This window comes from Lacerta agilis, chromosome 4, assembly GCF_009819535.1.
Source record: "Lacerta agilis isolate rLacAgi1 chromosome 4, rLacAgi1.pri, whole genome shotgun sequence".
Lineage (NCBI taxonomy): Eukaryota > Metazoa > Chordata > Lepidosauria > Squamata > Lacertidae > Lacerta > Lacerta agilis.
In genome coordinates this window covers 98,880,387-98,893,020 of record NC_046315.1, presented here as the reverse complement: position 1 = coordinate 98,893,020, position 12,634 = coordinate 98,880,387, and the positions used below count along the sequence as shown (strand labels likewise).

At 42.9% G+C, this 12,634-nt stretch overlaps 1 protein-coding gene across 11 annotated transcripts in view; it reads left to right on the top strand.

Moving 5' to 3' along the window:
- The window catches only part of PCDH17 (protocadherin 17), a 142,706-nt gene that overhangs the window by 61,498 nt on the left and 68,574 nt on the right, over positions 1-12,634 (top strand). For 2 of the 11 annotated variants that reach the window (XR_004426517.1, XM_033148008.1), the window contains exon 4: positions 4,679-4,833. The exons of 8 other annotated variants lie outside the window; for them this stretch is intronic. Coding sequence is in view for 2 of the 3 variants with exons in the window: in XM_033148008.1 (XP_033003899.1) it covers positions 4,679-4,824 (146 nt within the window). In the remaining variant the exon portion in view is untranslated. The remainder of the gene's footprint in view (positions 1-4,678; positions 4,834-12,634) is intronic. One more of the 11 variants, XM_033148009.1, reaches the window with a different exon arrangement.

The following is a 12,634-nucleotide window of genomic DNA, read 5'->3' as shown; positions in this document are numbered from 1 at the left end:
ATGGACAGCTGTGAGTCCAAAATGATTCCCAGGCTGCGCACCTGGTCCTTCAGGGCACAGTTACCCCATTCAGGACCAGGGAGTCCTCCATACCTGCCCACCTCCTGTCCCCCCAAAACAGTACTTCTGTCTTGTCAGGATTCAACCTCAATCTGTTAGCCACCATCCATCCTCCAACCGCCTCCAGACACTCACTCAGGACCTTCACTGCCTTCACTGGTTCTGATTTAAGCAAGAAGTAGTGCTGAGTATCATCTGCATATTGGTGAACAACCAGCTGGATGATCTCTCTCAGCAGCTTCATATAGATGTTAAAAAGCATGGGGGAGAGGACAGAACCCTGAGGCACCCCACAAGTGAGAGCCCAGGGGTCTGAACACTCATCCCCCACCACCACTTTCTGAACACGGCCCAGGACGAAGGAGCAGAACCACTGTATAACAGTGCCCCCAGCTCCCAACCCCTCTAGACGGTCCAGAAGGATGTTATGGTCGATGGTGTCAAAGGCCGCTGAGAAATCCAGCAGAACTAGGAAACAGATCTCACGTAGACGGGGCTGGAGCCCCAAATACTCAGGGTCCTGGTTCACAGGAACAACCTACATGCAGTCAGCAGGCTGCCCCATTGGGGACATGCCCTCAACAAGCAGACAGTCTTGCGGGGAGAGAGGGCTGGTGTAGGACAAGGCAGCACGGCAAATGTGTGCGGCCCTCCGGCGTCCCTCGTGATTATTGTCAGGGGTTTGAGAATAATGCCTGAAGAAGGCTTGTGTGAAGCTGCTGAATCACATCCAAATAGTTTTAGTTTTAACTCAAGGGATCATGGGAAGTTCCATAGGGAGATGTAGCTATCTCTAACAGAAAATGATCTGAATCACCACTAAACTTTAATTTCCATGTTATTTTGGGAAACTGACAGGAGAACTGGTATAAAACCAATATAAGCTTGCTGTGTAGATGTGCTCCAAAGTGAAACATTCCAGTTATTGCTGGCATCTTCTTGTCTCATTTTTGTAAACTGGGGTGGGGTTAGGGGGTGCTTTCCATATTCGTAACATTTATCTGGGTAGTCTGTGTATCCAAACAGTAGGAAAGGTAAAAATTAGGGTTGCCAGGTGTCCACTATTTGAGTGGACAGTCCACTTTTTTCACATTATGTTCACTATTTTTTTCCACAAAATAGTGGACATTTTTTTTATTCAAAAGCTTTATGATTTTAATACGTGTTAAAATGTTTGTAAGAAAATATATAATTTAATTTAATTTAACCCCCCCACACCGTTTGTCCACTATTTTTTGGAAGCAGACCTGGCAACCCTAGGTAAAATTAGAAAACAGGAAGGAAGGAAGGAAGGAAGGAAGGAAGGAAGGAAGGAAGGGCATTCCAAACCCTCAAATCCAGTAGGAACCAATGCAATCTCTCAGCTAACTGTGGCGATTAGGCCACTAAAGGGAACCAGCTTCCCTTCAGCCTAGAACCCAAAGGGCGTGTTGGGAATCTATTTCCCCACCTGCATGGAGTGTAATTCAGGGCTGGCGGGTGCCACTTACGGTCCACCAAACATTGTTCTGTCCTGTGCTCCGGCAAGTGCTCCCCCTTTTTTGTAGTCCCAATAAGGCAACAAATCGGGACTGATGGGCCACATTTGTTTGACCTTGTGGATCAAAAGTTTTACAGGCCTGGTTTAGAAACAATGAAGAGATGTGGGACTTAACACTTGGCATTGTTTCTGCTGGGAGCAGTAGTGGTGGTGGGGGGCTGTAGAGGGTCTCCCCACGCCCTGTCAGGTCACTGCTTTTCACCAAAAGGAGAGGGAGGGGAGTGAGACATGGGGGTCTCTTGCCGCACCACTAAAAAATTCACAATTGCAGGCCTGGTTTAAGGTCCGGAAGAAGATGAGCCTTCATTATTTAGAATTCTTCCATTCTTGCCCAACAGTAAGATATTTTTTAATGTCTCTGCAATGCCTTGTGATGCCTTGCTTTGATAGGAAGTACAGTTTAGACTTAAACCATCAGCAGCATCCTAGGGAAAAGAGCTTCCAGCTACTGTTGCAAAATCCACAGCATCAGCCTCATTATCAAATACCTAATGCAGATGAAATCACGAACAGCTTAAAAAACTCTACATGTAATCTTATCAGCCAAACTAAGCAAGAAAATAAATCTGAACTCCTATCACGTGAGACATGCTTTATGGAGCTTCAAAGTGGAAGAGGAATTCCATGCTCCCAGAGGCTGTTTTGGAGATTTCTCTGCGGGAAGGGAATCTCCACTGAATGCATGAGTTATTCCTTGACTAATTGAAGAGAATGAGGCAAACTCTGTGTGTGTTTCAGCTACCATATGTACACCAAAACAATCAGAGTGGAACAGATAATAAATAGTATCGTGAAGTTCTAAGGTTTTAAATTGGGAAATCAGATCTGGAAATGATAAAAGTTTTAAAGTTTACAAACCAGCTTTCAAGATTCCGCGTTTTCTCAATCTCTGAAACTTAGATTTTAGTGCCAAAAAATAGTATCCATTATTTGTTATTTGTCTCTTGCATTCCATTACCTACATGTGAAAGCCACCTATCCCATTCCCCCCCCCTAAATTCACACTTTCAAGCTCAGTACTATGCTCGAGCTATGAAGCCAAATTCTGCATTTCAAATTTGTTTCATCTTTGCCATTCACATGGTTAATTTTCCCAATGACCGTTATAGGCATAATGCTGCAAGTTGTGAACCTGGTCTTTGGAGCAGACCTTAATAACCCAGCACCACTCCAGAGAACTATAGGAACAAAGCAGGAGCCTTGCATGGGGCGGTGGGGGGGGGGGGGGGGCTTATGACATACACTGCCTCCATGCTGGAAATGTTTCCTTCCGTTCATGCAGCAAGTGAATCTCATTGAGCAGATCTACGAAACCTTGGCTTTTGCTGAATTGGGCCATCAGTTGCCAGCTGAATCACATGTGATAGACATGTGATTGCACTGGTGCTCAGAATCAGGAAAAGATATTTGGCACGTTCTAGGTCCAAAGACTGGTGGGACAATCTTAAAGTAGCTTGTGGTGAGGAAACTGAAGGCAGTTTAATGCCCACTAATGTCCTTCTTGGGTCACACGCTGGCAGAGTGGAAGTAAAGCTGGAGGAGCTCTCTAGTCCTCCAGTGTCATTTCCCCTTTAAAAAGCACCCCCCCCCCTTCCACTGAAAACAATGAATGGGGTAGATTTATGGCATGCCCTGAGCTAGCATGAATCTCTCCCAGGGTTGAGGGGTGTGTGTCAGGGCTGAAAGGCTGTGGATCTCCATGCCATTCCTGCATTGCAGGGGGTTGGATGAGATGACCCTCAGGAGTCCCTTCCAACTCTCTGTGATTTTTCACTCTATCCATGATGCCCCACCCCTTTTGACCCTCCTGATCTTGGAAGAACCAGGGCAGTGGAAGCTGCTGTGGTGGTGGGAAGAGTCATCTGACATCAGGTCTCTTGCTCTGACATTGCAGAGGGAAGTCTAATTAATCCTGCAGCCCTGGGACTCCCTCCAAGGGGCGACAGAACTGCAGCTTTAACTTTCCTGGTGAAAATGTTAAGTTGTTAAGTCTCTGCTACTGAAATCAATGAGATCTACAAATTCTCACTTTGGATCTTGTCAGTGGTTTCATATGGATTTAATCATTTTAAAAGATTTTATCTTATTTTTTATTTTTATTTTTAAATCAAAATGGCTCACCAAAAAGTAATATAGAAATCTGTACAAATATAAAACACTCATGATTCAGTTCCATGATCGGGATCTAGGTCATTAATGTCACCATAGATTGACAATTGCTAATTAACTGACCTGCATGATAATAGAGCTGGGATCATATGAACACCACTGAACTCTTCAAATTATTGTTCTGCATGATTGTGGGAGAGAGAGCTAGGAGGCTAGAGATCTCCAGAACAGTATTCACTTAATAGCAACTCTCAATAATCATTATGGGTGGGGCAGGGGCATGAGGAATAATAGAATTGTAGAGTTGGGGGTGTCATCTGGTGCAACCCCCTGCAATGCAGGAATTTTTAATCATGACACACAAACTGATATTGAAACAATACAAATTTGTAGTGTAGATATACCCTGGATCTCAATTATGAAATTAATAGCCCAAGTTGCTGGTATCATACCCTTGGAAAATGTTCTCACCATGATTTTATTTTAAAAAAATATTTGCACAACAAATTTCCCATGAATAAGAAAGAGTGACAGCTTCTGAAATCCAGGGCTTTGCTATGTTTTCAAAACAATAGGTTTGAATTCCTTAATAGGCTTTGAGTCTCCAGTATGTTTTGAACTTGCTAATGCCACCGGTGATATTTATCCATTGGCTCATAAAAGAAAAAATAAAATTGGAAGCACTTGAATAAATATCTAGAAATTGTCCAGGTAAATATTGGGTAGGGTGGTCTCACTTTGTAAATTAGAACTCCCTCCCTCTTTGATCACCAATATGTTCTTTGCAAATCCTCGGTTCATACAATATGAATCAATTTACAACCTCAAAGCATGTAAACTGAAATACTTCCTTGAGTTTTTCACCATTTGGTGATTTCCTCCCTAACTGTGAGCGTGGCCTAGTTTGGGAGTCCCACCCTAAAATGACACAATCTGTGAAATGTTGTTCACCATTGCTTCCTCCCATAGGTTTTCCCCCCTGGACAGAACATCTTCTCTCTCATTCTCTCTGTGCCCAAAATGAGAGTAGCTGTCAGACTGCACTCCTTGTTCTGACTCCACCTAAGAAACTTTATGTCCAAGAGTACCATCCTCTCCAAGTTGGTTACCCCTAACAAGGTCAGGTAAGAAACTGCCTTGCTGTTGTATGTTAGGACGTGCACGCAATTCCCATCTTCACTTCCATCTAACTCAGGAAACTAGTGGTGAAGAGTGGGATGGATTGTTAATAAGTAGACTGCAGGTACAGACTGCGGACCCCTTGCCCTGGTTTCCGATAGAGATTTAGTTTTCATTTTGATTGCGGATTGACTCATTTCTGTGTTTTAAGCAACTAAATACTACAGTCGGGAAACACATCAACACCCAGTGCAAAAAGGTCCCAAATCTCTCCAGCTTTACCTTAAAATATTTGGGTAGAAAGGTGGCTTAAAGCTGAGCAGAAGGGTTGAAAATTCATTCAGTACTTTTAGTACTGTGTATGTTTACTTTAGCAAAACCACCTCCAACCAATTTGTGAAAGAACCATTCACAAAGGACTCTGTTCACCCTCCATGTGCAGAGAGGCATGCATGCGGGGCGGGGGGGGGGCAGTGGTCCCATGCAACCTGTTCCTCCCCTGCTATGATGCTTCCACATCAGTTGCTGGGCAATGGAAACAAGCTGTTCATTCAAATCAAAGTCTTCTGCACCTTGCATTTAAGCCAGTTTTGCAAAAGCAGAAGTGGTGCTGCCCATTGAGACCTGGAAAACGCCACAATCTAAAGTAAAGCATGAGACTGAAAAGCCTGACCGAACTATCGTGGTGCCTTGCACAATACCAGGCTGATAGGGAAGAGAGGAATTAGTTGTATTCATATGAGAAAATTGAGGAGGGCCAAAGCTACATGATATGGTGCATTATTTGCATATACGGTACTTAGTCCCAGGTTCCTTCCTGGCAAGTCTAGTTTTGAAACAGAAACTCGGGGCAAAGCAACGCCTGAGTCTTTGGGAGCTCCTGCCCATCTCAATAGAAAGCCTTGTGCTCATAGTCTAGTTCAGTATTAAGCAGGTTTCTCTACTTCTTTTACAATATGCTTGGTTCTTTCAGCCACAGCTAAAGTATTTTTAGGAACTGCATGCTCAGTTTAGAAGTTTAATCGACAATTTTAATAAATCTCAGGAACCATTCCACTTGAAAAAAAATGTTGATCAAGGTTTCTTTTCTAAAATGTAGTCCACGGTGTCATGTGCATGCAGTTCTTGCTGGAATCCGTTGCACGTGGGGTTGTCTGCCAGCCAGGAAAGAGCAGCCACCGTGGCCTGACCGGGCTTTGTTCTGTTTTCCCCTTTGCCAGAATCCCAAAGGGCAAGGCACAGACTCCCTTAATCTCCACCTCCACTTTTTAAAATCAGCACATATCAGGTGATAAAGCGAGTTTTGCACTTCTTTCTGCCCCTGGTCCTGAGAGCCACTGAGTAACACCTGAGGCCCCAGCCCTGGTTAAATAAGAAAAAAGAATGCCGAGTGTGTGGAGAGAGGAGCAATGTATAATATCTCACATTAACTTTCCCATCTGAAATGTGTTTCATCTCAAGTAAGACATACCGATTTTGATGGCATTAGCTTTCACACAAGGATGTGGAGCCTTATTTTGATTTCCACTTGTTGATGCACTACAGAGTGCCTTTCCTCCGTAGGGGAGCAAGTCTTGGATTGGGAAGGGGCTTCCCTTCCGCCATCCTCCTTGTGCTGCTGTTTTCATACATTCCAAACATTGGCAAACAGAGCATACTAAGAAATGGTGGTGTGGATATGTGCAGGCCACTCCATCCAAAACATTATTTCAGCATTTTGGATAAAAAGTTACTGGCAAGGATAAATTTATTGAAATAAACAGAGAATTGTCCACATTTAAATAGTAGTGTGTTTGTTTGGTTTTAGTTAGTTTCAAAATGTTTTCCTTCTTTTTAAAATCCTAAATTAAAAACAAAAACCCTGTGTTACGCTTTTCAAGTTTCATCCTGAAACAGTGGAGATGGGAATAGAATAAAAAGGTAAAGGACCCCTGTCAGTTAAGTCCAGTCGCAAACAACTCTGGGGTTGCGGCGCTCATCTCACTTTACTGGCTGAGGGAGCCGGCGTTTGTCCACAGACAGCTTCCGGGTCATGTGGCCAGCATGACTAAGTCGCTCCTGGTGAACCAGAGCAGCGCAAGGAAACGCCGTTTAACTTCCTGCCGGAGCGGTACCTATTTATCTACTTGCACTTTGATGTGCTTTCGAACTGCTAGGTGGGCAGGAGCAGGGACCGAGCAATGGGAGCTCACCCCGTCGCAGGGATTTGAACCGCCGACCTTCCGATTGGCAAGCCCAAGAGGCTCAGTGGTCTAGACCACAGCGCCATCCGTGTCCCCAAGAATATAATATAATATAATATAATATAATATAATATAATATAATTTAAAAACAGCTGACCATAGGGTATATTTCACACTGCAGACTTGTATGAGATTTATATCACTTTTGTGGCTTCATTCTGAGAATTGTAGTTTGGTGATGATGCTAAGAATTGTCTACAATCCCTCCTCACCTCCCACAAACAGCAGCTCAGAGGGTTCCCTGTTAAGATGGAATGAGAACAGCTTGAATATCTTCAATGAAGTAGAGATACTCCTATAAACACTAGGGAACTTTCACATATTTTTGACTAGATGAGTGAGAATCAGAAGGAGTGAACAATCTGGAGTGCAAAAGTAGAGGAACAGGGTTGGCATATTGGCCCTCTGCTGGAGAAGGAAATCAAATTTGCCTGTTTGTTACCTATACAATTATATTCAGGAGCTCATTGCCATTCTTAAGAGTGCTTTAACCTATAATTTCCATAAAAGAGATGAAAATCTACCAACTTAACTTGCTTAGTTGCGGAACTCCATTAGAATTAGATTGCAGCCCTATTTGTGTATGTGTGTGTATCCAGTTATGTAAATTACAAAATTAGAACAGGCACATAATTAAATGTGACAATGGGCCATGTCCTCCTTTTCTGAAGAAAAATGCACAGAAGGGGAAAATTTAAACTGCATCATCCCGAGGGTTTTTGTCTGTGAGAAAGACTAGCGCTGGTGCAGAAGTGGAGAGGGAGTGACTGGACTGCTGAGCACTTTGGCAACAGTTAATAGTCGTTGAGCATTTATGCAGATATTTACATAGAGAAAGAGCTGTGGCCACAGTAAGTCTCTAAATGTGAATAAAGGAAATATGTGGTGTACAGACCTGGAGGAATCATGAAACGAACTAAGGCAGTCATTCCAGGTGGTAGATTTTAAGGGCCAATAAAGTGGAGGCAGGGAGTTCTGATCCATCAGGAGCACAATCCATTGGGAATCCAAAATTTGCAACCATAACGCTTACTGCCGGTACTAGAACAAAGAACTTCCCAGGAGACCAAACTGTAGGTTTATCAGGGAAAGGGTGTGAGTGTCATTACGGATCTTCCACCTCAGCCACCATTTTTTTCAAGATGCTTCTAGAAATATTTAAAGTATGTATATAGTGTGTTTGCCTCTTAACGTTCCCTCAGCAGGATGTTCACCAAAAGCCCCAAACTGCTAATGTGAACAAGAATAGTTGTTAAGTTTTCTCTGGTGTTAAGGCAATGCTTACTTGCAGCCAAAATCTATAATTTTAGATGTACAATAATGTAAGTTTGAGGCAATGTTTTATTTAAAAACAATTATTCTAATTGAGTTGGATTGTGAATGCTTGGTGGAAGTTTACTCAGGATGCTTAGGCAGAAGGGCCAGTCTGCCGTTGCTGGAAAAGGGTGAGGAATATTAGCAGCATGGAACTGCAGAGTTGGGAGGGGACCCGAGGGTCATCTCGTCCAATGCCCTGCAATGCAGGAATCTCGACTAAAGCACCCAGGACAGATGACCAAATTCTGGACTTGCTTGGGTTCTTTGATGTCCGGAGTAGCAGTTAAGTGTAACCAAATGACTCTCGTAAAGCAATCTGCATGTTCAAATGTAGAACGTCCTGCTGAAGTTGAAGCCATTGCTTTCACTTTCTGATAGGGATTGTGCAGATTCATCTAGTGGTCCACTGTGGGCAAACAAAATCCTGAACTAAATGGACCTTAGGTCTGATCCAGCTGAGTATTTCTTATGTTCTTTTAATTGGATGCCATGACTTGATGGTATTTCCCCCCTCCACATTCAGCTGATGATACATTGCAATAAACCCTCTTGACCTTCATGCTGTCAGAGCCCACTTTTCATGAAAGCAGGAAGGATTTTTTTTAAAAGTCTGCATTCATGTTATTTCTGCTGGAAATATGCCACCAGCAACATACATTATTCTTGATTCCCCCACTTTCCTGCCCTTTTCATTGTGGAGGTTCTGCTGTGAATTTCTTCCGAAGGGGCTGCTTGTGACTACATGGTGTTAGGGGCAAATGTCACACACCCTTTCCCATGGGCAGCGTGCCAAATTACATTTCTTCCCATCTGCTCTGCTGCGCAGTTCAGCAATGGGAGAGCAGCCTCTGTGTTGTGACAAACCTGTACTGTGACATCAAAACATATTTCTCGGAGCAGGGATTCAGGCATACATTTTGCTAATGTCCTCCACCTGAGTGAGGCCAGTGAAGTTGTAGTCCTGTGACCTAGGGTGCCATTGGCTCAAATATTTGCATCTGATCTCAGCCATGAACTTGGTGGGTGACCTTGGACAAAATGCTATGTCTCAGACGTAGGAACATAGGAACATGTGTTATACCAATTTTTAGCACAGTAAGCCTGCTACTTGTGCACATTTAACTTGTGTGCATTCGGCTTTATGTATTTGGCAAAATGTTTTTTTTTTTTTAAAAGAAAAAGAAAGGGTGTGTGTGTCCAGGGAAAAAGACTTTGGCAATCCCACCCACCATTGCACCCAGTGTGTTTTGACTATACACGATTTTGGCTTTATGTACAATCCCTGGAATGTAATACCTGTATAAGTTATGGTCTTACTGTATATCTAAAATCCACATTTGGTAGATTCAATCCATATTAACATTTCCTTATGGTACTGCTGCTTCTTTCTTGCTTGTGATTTGCATGATGCATGTCCCAATTTACAGCTGTTCTGCTAGTTGTGCCTCTTTACTATGGTATTCTTCATAGTTGTTTTCTGATTATTTGGGAGTGGAGAGGTTCTGCTCTTGCACTGCACTGGCACAGCTGTTTCCCACGGAGAACCAACTTTGTTCTGTTATCACTCTTACTGGTGGGAATGGCTTCAAACATGCCAGAGTAGTTTGGCAACCTTTACTCCACCTTTCTCTCCCCCGCACCCTCTTCATCCTTGGGCATGTGGGAGAAGCTCTTTTTGGAAGAAAGTTATATCCACTACTTTACTGACCATTTTTTTTAATATTCAGTGTGCAGTAGTGGTCCTGCACAGCTTTGCTTAATGACGGAGCCCTTTTCCCATTCACTTTCCATGGGGATGGAAGTGGACAGAATAATCAAACCATAGAATTGTAGAGTTGGTCATCTAGTCCAACCCTCTGCGGCACAGGAATCTTGCCCACAGCCATCCCTGGGTGGGCTTGAACCACCAACCTTCTGGTTACAGCCAGACGCACTGACCTTACGCCACGGTACATTGACTTATTTTTGCGTGCTACTGCCCAGTGCATACCAGTGGACTTAAGTAGCTTTGCTTAATGTCAGGTGCCTCTTCCTGTTCACCTGCTGCTGTGGTGATGGCCAGGGATGATTGAACCCATTCACATCTAGTCTGTTTTATCCCATTTCTTGGCAGATTTTTAAGCCACTACCCCTGTGTGCATTGAACTACATCCTTTCTCCATTACCCTTCAGCTTTCACCATGGGGGAAGATAATTTGTTTTTAGAGGTAATTGTCATTCTGCTTTTTTCTGACAGATGGAGCAGATTTAGGTATTGCCCTCGCTGCTGCACAGCATAGTATGCAAATAGAGCATTCTGTTCACGAAGTGTTTATCAGGAGTCAGAAAGGAAAAACCAAACAGAATATTTATTTCCCCTCACGCCCAAATGTTCCTTAAGTAGATAATAACGAGAGGCACCAGACTATATCCACACCCTAAACCAGTGGGTGAAATAAGCTGAATCATAACCATATGAAGGTGATATGGGCTTGGGCAGAGAGATCCGCAGCTCTGAAAGGTGTCTTACAGCTGTTGTTGGACACTGGAAGACTAAGCATGTGATTTGAGGGACTCTTGGATTTGGCACCAATTATGGAAACCCAAATGATGGTCAGTGACCAAGGATGTTTTTACCACTTTTGACTGCTTTGCCAACCACACCCCTGTCTGGAGAGGACTGACTGTAACACAGCAATCCCATTTCTGTTCATGTCCAGACCAGACTGCAGAAATGCATTATTTGTGGGGTTGCCTTTAAATATGGTTGAGAAACTTCATCTGGTCCAGAATTCAGCTTCCAGAGTCCTGTTGGAAGCAAGGTCTGTAGTACCTTCATTATAATAGCTGCACTGGTTACCGGCAAGTTTCTGAGCCTATTTTTAAGTACTGGTGTTGGATCTTTAAAACTACAAATGGTTTACTCTTCTTTTCAAATTTTGCTGTTTTGATTATAAGCCCCTTTGGGTGGACATTTGTCCAGAAAAGCAGCCTTAAAATCTTTTAATTAAGTAAGTAATAAATATTCTACCATATTTCTTCCCTCCCCACCAATTTTTATTGAGCATAAGGCAGAGGTTTGCAGTTCAGAATCATGACTTCATTAATTTCATAGTAGCTGAAAATCCATAGATAATTACAATGCAGATTACTTGAACATACAGCTCCACTCTTTGAGGATCCATTTTGAGAAATGAATGAACAGAAAATGAATGCTATTAACAACAGCAGGAAAAAGCCACCTGCAAAGGAGTGGGAGCCGCAAGGCACTCTTTGGGCATGCAATGATTTGCCCAGGAGTGCATGTGTGCACCCGATGCCAAAAAGGAGGCTTTAAAATGTTGTTTACTTACCATGCAGTTATAACCAATAACAGTCATGTGTGGCACTAACGTGTGTGTGTTTAAGTGACTTAAGAACCACCCACAATTTCATCACTTATATCCCAAATTAAATGGTGTACTGTAATGTAGCACATCGACATGATACGAAGAGGAAAGAGAGACTATTGTGTAGGATGCTTTCTGTGTGGCAATTGCTTAAGTGGAAAACGCCACAACAGTTACACCTGACACATGAAAGGGGCTTCAGTGTGGATTATATGTCAGTCAAGACTATTTGTCTGTCTACTTCACCGGCCAGCAATTCTTAATGGCTTATGGAAGACATTTTCCATGTGCGCTATTGCCTGAGCCTTTTAGCCCAGCTGCTTCACAACAAATGGAGATGATAACATGCACCTGCTTTACAGGGTTGTTGTGAAGAGTACTGGGGCAATGTATGTGAAATACTTTAAGCACTTTAAAATTAATTTATAAAATATAGATGCAAAGCATTGGTCTTTTTTTTGTAAGTTTTAATGAGTTAAACCATTGCTGAGTGAGTATCAAACTGTTTGTATGGATTGGTGGGACTCAGTGCTGCATTTTTGTTGATGACGATCTGGTACCATGACCATGCCAGAGCAATGGCATTTTTATGCTTGCTAATGTTACATGCATTGGCTTAAGATTGTTTTGGCTCAGTTTGATTAATGGTTCGCAGAACTGGGTGGCCTCTGCACAAGCCAAGCAGTGGCTTCCTCATTCATTTCTGAATCCAGGTGTACCCGGATTGCATCATGTTACTGAATAATAAATGCATTTGCAGCTGTGATTTATTTTTGTTTTTGTTTCAAGTTAAAAATAAGCCCTGTTAGAGAAGCACAACTGATCAGAGAACGGTTTTAGAGGATGTTGTGTTTTCTCTTAAATAGCCCAGAAGAATT